Genomic DNA, 16,463 nt, shown 5'->3' with positions numbered 1-16,463 from the left:
GAGCTTCACCTCTAAAATCCTTAAGCTCTACAATGAAATCCCCCAAGAAGTCATTCTTTCTCCAACCCTCTTCATTCTCTTTTACATGACTTTTCATCACCTGCAAACCACAGTGTGAAAATCATCTCAAATGTAGATGAACTCACAATCAAATCATAGCAGCATGACACTATGCAAGCAGCAACAAATATGCAATATTATATAATGCAATAAAAATGATGGATCACTCAGAACAAAATGTCTGTATCACACTAGCAGCCTTCTGTCATCAATTTAGCCCCTAACAGACATAAACCTAACCCGCAATCTCCTGTCATCCTGAACAGTCAATCACTTCCCACTCAACAAAACTCTAACCATACTGGGCATCACACTTAACAAACAAATGACATTCACTCCTCACATCACAAACATCAACACACAGGCCATAGACAAATTAAGTGCAATCAGAACATTTATTATCACCAGATTCAGACAAGAAAAAGAATCCCTTAGTATCTAAAGAAACAATCTATCATCTAAAACTGAGCTTCATCTGCCAGGCCATTCACCCTGCCAAAGGCAGATATAATAAAGCTGCAAACAACACAAAATAGAACACTTACAAAAGCCACCTGCTGCCTAGCAACCACAAGCATTCAACTCCTTACAAAGAAACAAAAATGTTCCCATAAAGCCTTACCTCAGTACACTTAGTGATCAGTTCTTTGCATCAGAAATAGACCCTTCTCAGCCAAACCACGCCATAACAAAACATTCAACCTCCAAGTAAAAAAAATAAAGAGCTTATCCATTCCTCACACTTCATCAACCTACATTTACAGATCCTCCTGTCTGCAAAAAAACATAACAATGACAAATTACACATAAACGTACACTGAAATAACCCAACATGTTCTAAACAAATGCTCCCCTACCCCAACAGTCTCAAACACCATCCTACAAGACACAAAGAAACTACAATTTCCAGATATACAAGAGTTACCCATTTTCATGTGCACTGTGAACATACCTATTTCTCTAACATTACAAACACATTTTCAACATAACTCAAAACCCCTCATGCCAAAGATGCAACTTCCACACTGAACACTTATCCCACAATTACCCTGTGCTTAGCCTACAAATACAAACAAAATATCACCACACATTTTGACCTGTTATCCCACCAGGTAGACATGGCCAACTTCCTTAGCTCTGCAGGAACCCTACAAAAGGGGTTCCTGGGGCAGGAAGGTATAAAACTATTTCTAGAAAGTTTTTAGATAAGAGAGTAACATCTTTACATCCAATTACAATCTGATAGTTTTATGGGGACCTGGGGAATATGGTACTGCAATACTTTTTGATGAAAAATATCTAATTCTGTATTATGCGAAGCATATTTCTCAAAACAGAAATTGCTTCTAGCCATAGCATACACACCACTAATTTTCCTAACATCTGGAAAGTGGATACAGACAACTTTCAGGATAACATGCATCGACCTGACTTACTGCAGTGGTTTTAGAGACAAAGCCACAAGAACTGTGAAAGCTAATTCATCAACTATAAAGAAAGAGATACATCTCTCATGTTGGACTTAAGTTCAAGACTGACATCAAATCTATGTCAGTGAACATCCACTCCAAAAGCTACAGTAATCTTAAAGCTGAAGCCACTGTATACTTTGCTACAGCTCTACAACTCATCTTCCTTGGAAGGGCCTGAAAAGAAAAAAATTACAGACTATAATACACCAGATCACCTTTAGAAATACCTCTGGACTCATGAGACAAGAAAATCTTTCCAGACTTATAAAGTTTTGCTGTGTGATTTATGACATCTGCAAGGGGCAATTCAAGTCACTCCATCCAGTAATGGAGACTGTCAATATGACTCTAATCAGCAGAAGCCTTCTGCTAAGTATCTAAGATTTAATCCCAAATGCCAATGAAAGCCATATGTTCCATGACCATAGATGTGGTTCTACATGAACAAAAGATGTTGACAAAATTTTGACAATCAAAAGTACATTATAAAATATCTATCTGGGTGAGCATCACACACTCAGTCTAAATGAACTAAGAAAAACATTCATATCAATCTAAAACTAAAGTCTGGAATGTTAAAACTGAATAGTTCTTGTTTTCCAATTCAAACATTAAAAACAGGCTGGTAATATTCTATATAAAATACACATTATGTCTGGGTTCTCAGGATTATTTCAAAAAATTCTTATACCTTTTTGAGAATGTCTCTAAGAAAGAGAGATGTTTCTAATACTGCGGACAGCACTGAGTTGATACAAAGTTTTCACACTGACCTAAAGGTGACTTCTTCTAGCATGCCTACAAAAAGCCAAGTCACTTACTCATTGTTTTTGCTAAGGCAGATATTCATTAACAAGAATAACTATACAGGTTTACAAGATACTAATTAACAGGAATAGCTGTAAAATTATCCAGTTACTCATGAACAGGAAAACTAGTTTTGCAAGGTAATCATCAACAGGAACATCTACACAATTTTACAAGTAAATCATAAACATGAGCATTTTTACATGAATAACTAAAGTTTGGCAAGTTACTCATTAACAAATAGCTAAACAATTCTACAAATTACTCATAAAGAGGAATAGCTATACAGTTTTACAAGCACTTCCTGCTTTGAGGTCCAGCCTAGCCTGCAATGACACACTTAAAGGGCAACAATTAAAGCAAACACTGAAAAATGAAGATATATCTGTCACTGCATCTGCTTTGGCCAGTCCAGCCTAACTTGATTTACCACTAAAATCCTCTACCATAAATCGGTAAAAGCATTATTTTCTTCCAAAATGATTTACCATCAGACCAACATCTATTGTAAAAAAAATATCAAACTCTTAATTACAATTAGGGATAGTTAGCAAAATAATGCAGTATTCTTTCACTGGATATCACATTGATATGTACTAACACTTTTAATTTTGTGCTTCAGTTGAAGTGTTCTGGATGAGAAAGACAAAACATAATTGGATAAGAATGGTACAATTGGCCACCTTTATTTGCATTTTCATTTTCTGTGGGGGTATTTGACTATGAATTAGAGTTGCCTTTATTTGTGTATGTGTACGTACAAAACAAGACAGATTTTGAAACCCTAGAAATTTTAAGTTTATCAATCTTAAATGTCAGTCTATATCTGCACTGTACATGATTTCCCTGAGATCTGTAGGGTATCACTTGTAAGAAGTATACTGTGTGAACTCTACAGAAAATGCCTATATACAATCACTTTAAATGAAAGGCAACTGCAGATAACTGGAATGTGGAATATCATGAGTCAACTGTATTAAACAAACAAACCTCATAACAGTCACTCATTCCACAATCACTTCAAACAAATTATCTATTCTCTTAAGAAAAGCCCTTTAAAACCTTACTAGTTTTCTTTCCATACCATCTGTTTTTTGCATAATCCTCAAAAATCACTAGTAACTGTCAAACACCTTTTCTAGATCCATCACACTGTCAGGTTCCGACTCAACTTGAGAAGTATCATATCCTTGCATCTACACTAACTTCATTAGTTTTACTATATCATAACATTACAAAATGCTTTTATCTTTAAAGGGTACTGAAAATAATCCCCATCTGGAGATTGACTTCCAAAATCTCCTTCTGTACTGCAAAACAAAATACTAAAGCCAGGATATCAAAACTACTGATTCGTAAATTCATTCAAACCTCAAAACCTATGTGATATTTACCAAAATATCATCAATAAGGTTTGTTGAAGTTTTTGATGATAGCATGGAATGTAAAGCGTTTTGGTCTGGGTGGTGTGCAAAGTGAGAGGATCAGGGAGAATGGTTTGGTTAAGAGAGAAGAGGTGATGAAAGCCTTGCAGAAGATGAAATCCAGCAAGGGGGCAGGTTTGGATGGTATTGCCGTTGAATTTATTAAGAAAGGGTGTGGCTGTGTTGTTGATTGGTTGGCAAGGATATTCAATGTATGTATCAATCATGGTGAAGTGCATGAAGATTGGCAGAATGCATGTATAGCACCACTGTACAAAGGCAACGGGGATAAAGATGAATGTTCAAACTATAGAGGAATAAGATTGTTGAGTATTCCTAGAAAACTGTACGGGATGGTATTGACTGATATGGTGAAGGCATGTACAGAGCATCAGATTGGGGTGGAACAGTGTGGTTTCAAAAGTGAAGAATGTGTGAGAAATATTTAGAAAAACAGATGGATTTGTACGTGGCATTTATAAGCCTGGCGAAGGCATATGATAGGGTTAATACAGATGCTTTGTGGAAGGTCTTAAGAGGATATGGTGTGGGCGGTAAGCTGCAAGAAGCAGTGAAAAGTTTCTATCAAGGATGTAAGGCATGCGTGCGAGACAGGAGAGAGGAGAGTGACTGGTTCCCAGTGAAGGTCGGTCTGTGGCAGGGGATGTTTAATTTGTCTATGGATGGGGTGGTTAGGAAGGTAAAAGCAAAATTTTTGGAGCGAGGGGCAAGTATGCAGTCTGTTGGGGATGAAAGGGACTGGGAAGTGAAGTCAATTGTTATTTGCCAATGATACAGCACTGGTGGCTGATTCAAGTGAGAAACTGCAGAAGTTGGTGACTGAGTTTGGAAAAGTGTATGAAAGGAGAAAATTGAGAGTAAATGTGAATAAGAGCAAGGTTATTAGGTCCAGCAGGGTTGAGGGACAAGTTAACTGGAATGTAAGTTTGAATGGAGAAAAACTGGAGAAAGTGAAGTGTTTTAGATATCTGGGAGTGGACTTAGCAGCAAAGGGAACCATGAAAGCAGAAGTGAGTCACAGGGTGGGGGAGGGGGTGAAGGTTCTGGGAGCAATGACGAATATGTGGAAGGAGAGAGCATAATCTCAGAGCAAAAATGGCTATGTTTGATGGAATAATAACTCCAACAATATTATATGGTTGTGAAGCATGGGCTACAGAAGGTTATTTGGAGGAGGGTGGATGTGTTGGAAATGAAATGTTTAAGAACAATATGTGGTGTGAGGTGGTTTGACTGAGTAATGAAAGGATAAGAGAGATGTGTGGAAATAAAAAGAGTATGATTGAGAGGATGTGTTGAAATGGTTTGGACATATGGAGAGAATGAGTGAGGAAAGGTTGACAAAAAAGATATGTGTGTAAGAGGTGGAGGGAACAAGGAGAAGTGGGAGACCAAACTGGAGGTGGAAGGATGGAGTGAAGAAGATTTTGAGTGATCGGGGCCTGAACATACAGAAGGGGGAGAGGTGTGCAAGGAAAAAGAGTGAACTGGAATTGACGTGCCGTCAATGGACTGAACCAGGGAAAGTGAAATGTCTGGGGCTGTGGGGCCTGGATGTGGATAGGGAGCTGTGGTTTCGGTGCACTACGCATGACAACTAGAGACTGAATGCGAATGAATGTGACCTTTTCTGTCTGTTTTCAAGGCACTGACTCGCTGAAGTGTGGGGAAGGAATGCATTTTTCTGTAGAGGGGTGGCACCAGGTATAGAGTGAAGGCAAGCAAGTATGAATATGTACACGTGCATACATGTATATGTCTGTATATGTATTTTTTTTTTTTTTTTTTTTGCTTTGTCGCTGTCTCCTGCGTTTGCGAGGTAGCGCAAGGAAACAGATGAAAGAAATGGCCCAACCCACCCCCATACACATGTATATACATACGTCCACACACGCAAATATACATACCTGCACAGCTTTCCATGGTTTACCCCAGACGCTTCACATGCCCTGATTCAATCCACTGACAGCACGTCAACCCCGGTATACCACATCACTCCAATTCACTCTATTCCTTGCCCTCCTTTCACCCTCCTGCATGTTCAGGCCCTGATCACACAAAATCTTTTTCACTCGATCTTTCCACCTCCAATTTGGTCTCCCTCTTCTTCTCGTTCCCTCCACCTCCGACACATATATCCTCTTGGTCAATCTTTCCTCACTCATTCTCTCCATGTGCCCAAACCATTTCAAAACACCCTCTTCTGCTCTCTCAACCACGCTCTTTTTATTTCCACACATCTCTCTTACCCTATTATTACTTACTCGATCAAACCACCTCACACCACACATTGTCCTAAAACATCTCATTTCCAGCACATCCATCCTCCTGCGCACCACTCTATCCATAGCCCACACCTCGCAACCATACAACATTGTTGGAACCACTATTCCTTCAAACATACCCATTTTTGCTTTCCGAGATAATGTTCTCGACTTCCACACATTCTTCAAGGCTCCCAGAATTTTCGCCCCCTCCCCCACCCTATGATCCGCTCCCGCTTCCATGGTTCCATCCGCTGCCAGATCCACTCCCAGATATCTAAAACACTTCACTTCCTCCAGTTTTTCTCCATTCAAACTCACCTCCCAATTGACTTGACCCTCAACCCTACTGTACCTAATAACCTTGCTCTTATTCACATTTACTCTTAACTTTCTTCTTTCACACACTTTACCAAACTCAGTCACCAGCTTCTGCAGTTTCTCACATGAATCAGCCACCAGCGCTGTATCATCAGCGAACAACAACTGACTCACTTATGTATATGTATGTATATGTGTATATGTTGATATGTATGTGTATGTATATGTAAGTGTTTGGGTGTTTATGTATATATATATATATATATATATTTTTTTTTTTTTTTCATACTATTCGCCATTTCCCGCATTAGCGAGGTAGCGCTAAGAACAGAGGACTGGGCCTTTGAGGGAATATCCTCACCTGGCCCCCCTTCTCTGTTCCTTCTTTTGGAAAAAAAAAAAAAAAAAAAAAAAAAGAGTGGAAGGATTGTTTTCTGTTTCCTGGCACCATCTTACTTATGCAGGAAACGGTGATCAAGTAAAATAAAGAAAAAAATAATAATACTCATCAACAAACAATTGCAACTAACTCTAAATCAATGACAGTGATCACTGTCCTTCAAAACTTATGTGAACAGGCAATCCGCACAGAAGTGGGAACACAAATCACAACCACTCTCAAATCCTGCCATTTCAAATCTGGCCTACTTTCCAATTTGAGCAGATCATATTCATGTCAACCTTTCAACTTGGAAAACATCAATCAGTATCAGAATTCTCAAATCAAGTTATATCACATACTTATATGCCATGAAAGTTTCCCTTACCAAAAAAATTTCAACGATAAAATTCCAAATATGAGAAAAGAAATCGAAGCTAAAAATTTCTCTCTAGTTATCCTAACTTAATTCTTATGAAGCAAAAAGTATTGATTATCTAGATGAACACACAAAGTGAGAAAAAATGGAAAGAGCCATAGCAGTAATCTAACGAAGAGCATCCTGACCTTTCCTAGCAGTGATGTTCAAGTCATCTCTTATATATATCACTATTACCATAAAGAGTGGTTGAGAGAGCAGAAGAGGGTGTTTTGAAGTGGTTTGGTCACATGGAGAGAATGGGTGGGGAGAGGTTGCCAAGGAGGATGTGTGTGTCAGAGGTGGAGGGAACGAGAGGTGGGAGACCGGATTGGAGGTGGAAGGATGGAGTGAGGGAGATTTTGAGTGATCAGGGCCTGGGCATGTAGGAGGGTGGGGGGCGTGCGGGGAATGGAGTGGATTGGAATGGTGTGGTGTGCCGGGGTTGATGTGCTGTCAGTGGATTGACCCAGGGCATTGAAGCATCTGGGGTGAATCATGGGGGGTTTTGTGGGGCCTGGATGTGGAGGGGGAGCTGTGGTTTCGGTGCATTATACATGACAGCTAGAGACTGCGTGTGAACGAATGTGGCCTTTGTTGTCTGTTTCTGGCACTACCTTGCGCACATGCAGGAGGAGAGGGTTGTAATTTCATGTGTGGCGGGAAGGCAGCGGGAATGAATAAAGGCAGCAAGTATGAATTATGTGCCTGTGTATATATGTATATGTCTGTGTATGTATATATGTGTATACGTTGAAATGTATAGGTATGTATGTATCTGTGCGTGTGTGGATGTGTGTGTGTGTTCGTGTGTATGTGGGTGGGTTGGGCCATTCTTTCGTCTGTTTCCTTGCATTACCTCGCTAATGCAGGAGGGAGCAACAAAGTGTAATGAATATAAATAAAATAAATAATATATATATATATATATATATATATATATATATATATATATATATATATTATCCCTGGGGATAGGGGAGAAAGAATACTTCCCACGTATTCCCTGCGTGTCGTAGAAGGCGACTAAAAGGGGAGGGAGCGGGGGGGCTGGAAATCCTCCCCTCTCAATTTTTTTTAATTTTCCAAAAGAAGGAACAGAGAAGGGGGCCAGGTGAGGATATTCCCTCAGTGGCCCAGTTCTCTGTTCTTAACGCTACCTCGCTAACGCGGGAAATGGCGAATAGTTTGAAAAAAAAAAAAAAAAAAATATATATATATATATATATATATATATATATATATATATATATATATGAACAGACGAATTAGGCTTGTGTACCTAATAAGGTTATCCCTGGGGATAGGGTATCCCTGGGGATAGGGGAGAAAGAATACTTCCCACGTATTCCCTGCGTGTCGTAGAAGGCGACTAAAAGGGGAGGGAGCTGGGGGCTGGAAATCCTCCCCTCTCGTTTTTTTTTTTTTTTTTTTTCCAAAAGAAGGAACAGAGAATTGGGCCAGGTGAGGGTATTCCCTCAAAGGCCCAGTCCTCTGTTCTTAACGCTACCTCGCTAATGCGGGAAATGGCGAATAGTTTGAAAGAAAGAAAGACCATAAAGAGTATATATTCTAGCTTTAACCCTCACAGGACTAGCCATACATAAATGGTTAACAGTATCAGAACTCTCCCTGTATTTGAATTGATTGCCTCTCCCCACCTTTATTTAAACAGCAAGACCTGCTTTATTTGTATGGAGAGATGCCTGAAGTCACAAGCAACTATCATTAGCACCACAAAAATCCTAGAGTCTCAATTAAACATAAAATACGATGGAGGTTGTACAGCTATTGGTGTCTGTATTCTAGCTATACTTACATACTTACAAAGTTGCCTCTTCCTGCCCTCATTTAAATAAGGTGCATTCAATCAGTATGCAGAGATCCTTTGTCTCAATGAACTGCAATTAGCACAAGGGGAGATTCCTTGGGTGTCAGTTACTCATATAAAAATATGGCAGAAGGTATAGTCCTGGTATATATGCTTGGTATACTCTAGGTAAATTAGTTTTAAATGTTTGGGGCACTAATTATAGTGTAGATGTTTCAACAGATGTTAACCTGCTAGCACTGAGATGGGCTGATCCTGTGTATCAGCTATCCACTGGTGTTGGTGGATAGGAGTTGAAGATAGAAGTCAACAACTATTAACAAACCAGCAAAAAATGAAGCATACACAACATGCAAAGTCTAAATGTATGCACAGAAACAAATAAGGATAGTATACCTAATATTTTTCTCCTTTTGGTTCTTGATATTTCTTATAAGCTATCCCATCGTAGGCTCACAGGTAGTCTCTCTCTCTCTCTCTCTCTCTCTCTCTCTCTCTCTCTCTCTCTCTCTCTCAGATAGAAAATACTCTTTTAAAACTAAAGATAAAGTGAGTGTCAAAGGCATGGTTTCAGATCAGTATACTGCAAAGTTTATCTAAAAGTACAATAGTTTCCTGGAAAAATCTGAGGTGTGCCAAGTGCATCCTGAATAACGAAAGTTCTACATGAGCTGACTGTTCGACGAAAGGCTCATAGACATTAAAAAGGAGGATAAACTAAGTTAATGACATACAAACAGATAAACAAGTTACATTAAGAAATAAATGAAATGCAAACTTAATAATTTTGCAGTCTGTTATCTGGGATCTATAAGAATCACAGAGGAAGGACCAATGTGAATACTGGGTCAACATACATCAAGAATACTGTATTTATGAAACAAGTTAAGGGATAAAAGGAATACTCAAGAAATAGCTATAATCACATATAATGCAAATCAGTTGGACAGGACTGGGATTTATCAAATACAAAATGACAAGGGTTAAAGTCACCTACTGAAAAGACTCTGAAGGAACGAATGCAAGAAAGTCAAGAAATATAAAACGATAACATGAACATATATCTTACTACCTAAGATATTTACCTGGGCCACCAAGACTTTGGGATCCACTGCATCCTTTTGCTTGCAATGAAATGAACATTTTTGGTAAATTTTCATAAAAGAGAAAAAACAAATCTAATATAGGTAGTCTACCAGGACCATATCTATGTGAGGAGACTACAGACCAATAAACCTTAATGATAAGTATTCACATGACATATCTAATAAGACACCTCAAGTATGATTTCCTCCAGTAATAATTTTCATTTCATTTCCACTGAACTGGATTCTATTCAAGGCAAAGATTTTATGATGATTTAAATGTCAAAAATGGCATTTTTCTACCTACTACAAAATAAGATCTACCCATTTGAACGCTAATGGGGAGAATTCTGAATGACAACAAATTCACTTATTTAGGTTGGAGACCAACTGGCTTTGTTCAAACATGATGGTTTTACAGTGTGCAAGTTTACACATCTCACTTACTGAAAAGTCTTTCCTTTGGCCACATCCACACTAAACTGTTCAAACCAGTCTGTTAGATATTATCAAAATCCACACTATTTTTCCACAGATGCTACAAAACAATTCTTCTGTTTCTAATAGTGTTTCTTACCAGTGATTTTCTATTTCTTTTTCCACTTCCTTATTTCATAAACAACTCTTAACAACCCTCATTCATCTCTTCTTTTATACCTAACGCTATTTCCTAATGCAAAAATCAGACAATTACCTCACTGGCAAACCAAATAGAAAAAATTCTTTTTTTTTGAAATGCCTAATTTCACTATCATGATTTAAATCACAAAAAGTTGTGGTGATATTTGATAAGAAAAATCTATTTGTAATGCCTTACTCTGAAAAAAAAAAAGAAACTGCATTCATTATATGCATAAATACGCATTCTCAACTGGAAATCTTTTTCATGAAGTAATCTCTGCATTGAAGAGAAAACAGTAAAAGAAAATAAGTAGGCTTATGTACTTAATTACTGTTTTGTGCATTAGGAGGAGGTACTTTTTACACTTACAGGGGTCCATTCCTTCAATCCTTCTTACAAACACAACTTTAAAATTTCTAACATTCTCTGAATTCACTTTCTTCATTTAGCCTATACCATTTATTCAATACACTATCAAAACACAAGTACTTCTTTCCTTCCTTTCATATTTCTTAAATTCTTCCTCTTCAAGTGGCTCCATAATTATTCACTATAAAACCCTTACATGAATGCAAAGGTCAATTACATTCAGAATCTTGAAGTTTGTAAGTATCTCTTCTTTATTATTTTTCTTTTCCAACATAGACAATTTTAAGACTATTATCTCCCCGTAGTTCATCCAGCACCCTTATTTCATGTATAATCTTTATCAACCTTACTTAAACTTCTTCTCAGAGCTCTGTGTGTCTTGCAAAACAATTCTGATAATGACCAGCAAATAATTCATCTCCTTATAAATTCTACTTAATGGGTGACAGGCCAGATAATATGTCACTTCCTATGTTCCTTTTAAGCATTGATTCCTTTCATTTTTATCCTACAAGACAACAGCAATAACTATCGTTTCTTCACTTTGTCCTATCTTCACTACTTTTCCTCTGGCCAGGTTAAACTTCATCAATCGATACCCTACAAAAGCTGGAGCTTGTCTAGGTTTCTTTGCATGTTGTTGTAATCCTAAACACTTCCCAATTCTTTCATAATTTGAGCATCATTTGCAAGCACATTTAGGTATGATTTAAGTCCTTCTGGCAAATCAATTACAAAAACCAGTAACAAAAGCAGCCCCAAAGCCAAAATCAGTAAGACACACTGCTTACTCTAACATTCTAAAGGGTTACCTCTAAAATGGGTCCTATGTTCCCAGTTGCTTTGGAAAAATCCGATTTTCTGAAATCTTTTGACTCAATAAAGGAGTTCATAATGCCTAACTGAAAATACAATCTTTAACCAATTTCCAGCAAAGTAGAGCCTTAAATGCTTTCTAACAGAAAAAGAACACAATAGCATTCACCAACTTCTACCTTCTAAGATAGTGCTAACTCTATAAATATGTCTAGATGGTTCATTATGCCTCTCAATCAATGCTGTCTCTTACTCAGCAACTAATTAGATATGTTTTGTAATCATCTTTTCTAGTGAAATATAAGAAAAATGAACATCAGAGATGATGGCATGCAGTTCAATGCAAAGTCCATCTCTTTTCCATATAACATGTTTAACATTTGTCCTCTACCTAAGAAAATATACCACAACCATCAATTCAGCATCAGCATCCATATAGTCCTTAGTGAAACCCTTCTGATACAAATTGGAGGACTAAATTACTATATACACTTTAAAGACATAAATATAGGGTTTCTAAGCTATTTTCCAGCATGATTAATAGTGATAGGCATCCAAAGGTATTTGAAAGACATGTAAGAAAATTAGTTCACAGTAGAAACATTGACTTTGCATCCTAACAAAAGCTATCTGAAGAACACATACTACCATGTCCAGTCCCATTAAAGCAGATGCATCCTAATTCTTGATGCCCATCTATCCTAACAAAGTACTAGTACTTCCCAACAACCACCTTCTAAGGACTACCCAATCATACCCATCAAATGTAAAAGACGTCATGTTGCTATCTTCCAGCTAGGGACAATGAGCTGCCCATATGCTGAAAAGTACTCACTACAAAAAGCAGAGGTCATCAGTACCTTATAATACAGAGTGATGTTAGCAGATGCATGTGTTCTTAAGCATCCAGTCAGAGTGCAAAAATCAGTCACTTCACCCTCGACAATGCATGAAGAAAACATTTTAATAAAAAAAAGACAACTATATATGTACTGATGCAAATAACAGCTGTCCTAATGATAAGTGCACCTCTGCATCTCTCCTCTAAAATGAATTGCTATGAACATGTCAGGAAAATAATGTATGTAGATAACTACAGTTTATTGCTAGTTACTGCTGATCTTTGTGGACAGGAGGCTGTGGCTGCAGTACATTACACATGACAGATAAAGCATGGATGTGAGCAAATGAGACCTATTCTTTGTCAGTCTCTGGCACTACCTTGATAGCAATGAAAACAGAAAGCAAGTATTACAGAAAGAAAAAAGCCCCTAAATGTTGCCGAAACAACATCCATCTTATAATGTTGAAGCTAATTCTTAACTAATACATCATAAATTTTTGAATATTTGTTGAACTGAGGCCTCTGCAGCATATGATACTGCATTACTAAAATCAATGCAAGCCATTGCAGTACCAATCATCTCTTTTAAACAATGCCCTTGCATACATGAAAAGTGACGCATAATTACTGTCAAATGGTTGTGAAGGAAATGGTCAATACACCTTCTGGATAGGTGAATATGAGGTATTTTCAAATGTTTGACTGATAAAATATCAAACTTTAAAAAAAATTGGACTATTGGGTAAAGAAATTATTCCTCTTTGGCCTAAAGCCAAAAGTAATAATTATCAAAGTTCCTGAAACACGGACAATGGACTTGGAAGAGTCAATGATTCAAAATGAAATAGGCAATTATGAGATGAAAGAAAAAGTTTTCTATAAACCAAAAGGAAAAAGATCTAAATTTAAAATAATATCCAAAACCAAAAATAGATCATTATTCCACGAGAAACCCAAGGCAAGCAAGGGTTACATTCAGCTTTAAGGAAGAACCAAAACAGATAACACTTTGCTAGTGTGTGGGTTTTTTCTACAAAAGACAGCATAAAAAATAATCCAGTTTGCAGCTGAAACGTCTGATTGATCAATCATAATATGGTAATCTAAACATCATATTCATAAATATAAACCCATCTTTTTTTTGTGATTAGGTTTCTCTCCTGATTACTGAACACATATCAATTCAACATTAATTCAAAGAAAAGTCCTTCCATTTCTATTGCTACCAGTTCTGGATATGGAGATGAACTGAGTTTTGAGACAAATGGCCTCAGTAACAAACACGTAAACCTGTTGTCTCCAATATTCCAGAATTTGTGGGATTACAAAGCATTTCATTCTCTATTCTGTGGTGGTATAGCCTGACAAAAAGTCACATCAGGACTATGAACTCTGGTATGTAAATGTAAAGGGTAAAGAGATAGGTCAGAATCTAATGAATGAAATATATGATGATAGGATTCTCCATCACATTAAACTAGGATAACCACATAAAAGATAAGAACTAAAAGAGTGTCAAACCAAATGTAAAACACAATGGTATAGTCCAAAAGAAAAACCTCTTACCTTTAGCTAAAGATATTTTGATTTTACCAAAATTAATGCAAAGTTCCTCTATGAACATAAAATAGCATCTTCAAATCATGCTGGACTGGATCAATTAATAATTCAATTCATAAGATACATTCTACCAAAAAGAAAATAATGGATGAATTAGTCATAGGATACAATATATCAAAAAGAGGTAAACAATATGTAAAATTATATCTCTTTTCTTGTGAAAAGCAACATAAAAACTACAAGAACCAAACAACAAACTGAACACTCCCTAGAGCTTCAAACAGGAGCTAACAAAAGCACTTCATAAGTAACAAAGAATCCAAAAATATGAAAATTTCCCTTCATATTATCCAAAACGGCAAGTGAAAATGACTAAAAATTGTATGAAATCCAAATGAAAAGCAACTTTAAAATAAGCATCAGCATTATGCACAGACATCAAAGAAACAATATTAATACATCTGACACCTAACCTCCACATCAACTTGGCATAATCATAACTTTACAAAGTAATGAAAAAGGCAGAGAAGCAAGGACTGTTCTAAAGTTCCAATACTATAATTGCTTCCAAAAAATCAAATCGGAAACCACAGTAAAAAAAAGAATAACTGCTGTATTACAAGGTTTTCTGGTCCATATCTATACTGAAAACCATGACCACCCTTCACGTTTTGTTTACCCAGGAAACTACTGAAAAAAAAATCAAATTTTACTATTATAATAAAAAACCTTACTTAATAGGAATCACAGCTTCCAACAATAAAGGTCCCATCTTTTTTCCATGACAGAAGCAGCCTGCACAGTCGTTGTAGTGGTAAGCATTCCTGATTGTAACGCATTCACAGGCCACCCAGAGTCGAGCACATAGGTTCAAATCCTGGTTGCCGTAGTCATTCCAGTCAACCTAGCTGTTCATCCACCCCTAGGGGTTACTCAATAAAATGGATACCTGGCTCAGGTTAGAGTATACATACTTTTTCACTCCATACTTCCACCTCCAATTTGGTCTCCCACTTCTCGTTCCCTCCACCTCTGCCACATATATCCTCTTTGTCAATCTTTCCTCACTCATTCTCCCCATGTGACAAAACCACTTCAATACACCCTCTTCTGCTCTCTCAATCACACTCTTTTCATTACCACACATCTCTCTTACCCTTTCATTACTTACTCGATCAAAACACCTCACACAACATATTGTCCTCAAGCATCTCATTTCCAACACATCCATCCTCCTCCGCACAACCCTATCTATAGCCCACACCTCACAACCATATAACATTGTTGGAGCCACCATTCCTAAAAACATACCCATTTTTGCTCTCCAAGATAACATTCTTGTCTTCCACACATTCTTAGACGCTCCCAGAACCTTCGCCCCACCTCCCTAAACCTGTGACTCACTTCCACTTCCATGGTTCCATCCTCTGCTAAATCCACTCCCACTTATCTAAAACACTTCACTTCCTCCAGTTTTTCTCCATTCAAACTTACCTCTCAATAAATTTGTCCCTTAACTCTACTGAGCCTGATAACCTTGCTCTTATTCATATCTAATCTCAGCTTTCTTCTTTCACACACTTTACTAAACTCAGTCACCAGCCTCTGCATTTTCTCACCTGAATCACCAGCACTTTATCATCAGCAAACAACAACTGACTCACTTCCCAAGCCCTTTCATCCACAACAGACTGCATACTTGCCCCTCTTTCCAAAACTCTTACATTCACCTCCCTAACCACCCCATCCATAAACAAAATAATTTAACAACCATGGAGACATCACACACCCCTGCTGCAAACCAACATTCACTGGGAACCAATCACTTTCCTCTCTTCCTACTCGTGCACATGCCTTACATCCTTAATAAAGACTTTGCCTCCCACACCATATACTCTTAATACCTTCCACAGAGCATCTCTATCAACTCTAACATATGCCTTCTCCAGATCTATAAATGCTACATACAAATCCATTTGTTTTTCTAAGTATTTCTCATACATTCTTCAAAGCAAACACCTGATCCACACATCCTCTACCACTTCTGAAACCACACTGCTCTTCCCAAATCTAATGCTCTGTACATGCCTTCACCCTCTCGATCAATACCCTCCCATATAATTTCCCAGGAATACTCAACAAACTTTTATCTCCATAATTTGAACACTCA

The 16,463-nt window shown here is 37.5% G+C and overlaps 1 protein-coding gene across 4 annotated transcripts in view; it reads right to left on the bottom strand.

Moving 5' to 3' along the window:
• The window catches only part of EndoB (SH3 domain containing GRB2 like, endophilin-B), a 127,052-nt gene that overhangs the window by 89,224 nt on the left and 21,365 nt on the right, over window positions 1-16,463 (bottom strand). For 3 of the 4 annotated variants that reach the window (XM_071689918.1, XM_071689921.1, XM_071689920.1), the window contains exon 6: window positions 10,083-10,121. The exons of the other annotated variant lie outside the window; for it this stretch is intronic. In XM_071689918.1, the coding sequence (XP_071546019.1) occupies window positions 10,083-10,121 (39 nt within the window). The remainder of the gene's footprint in view (window positions 1-10,082; window positions 10,122-16,463) is intronic. 4 annotated transcript variants of the gene reach the window in all.

The sequence above is a fragment of the Panulirus ornatus genome, chromosome 47 (assembly GCF_036320965.1).
Source record: "Panulirus ornatus isolate Po-2019 chromosome 47, ASM3632096v1, whole genome shotgun sequence".
Taxonomy (NCBI): Eukaryota; Metazoa; Arthropoda; class Malacostraca; order Decapoda; family Palinuridae; genus Panulirus; species Panulirus ornatus.
Note: the sequence above shows the minus strand (reverse complement) of the source record. Positions and strands in the feature narration are given on the sequence as shown.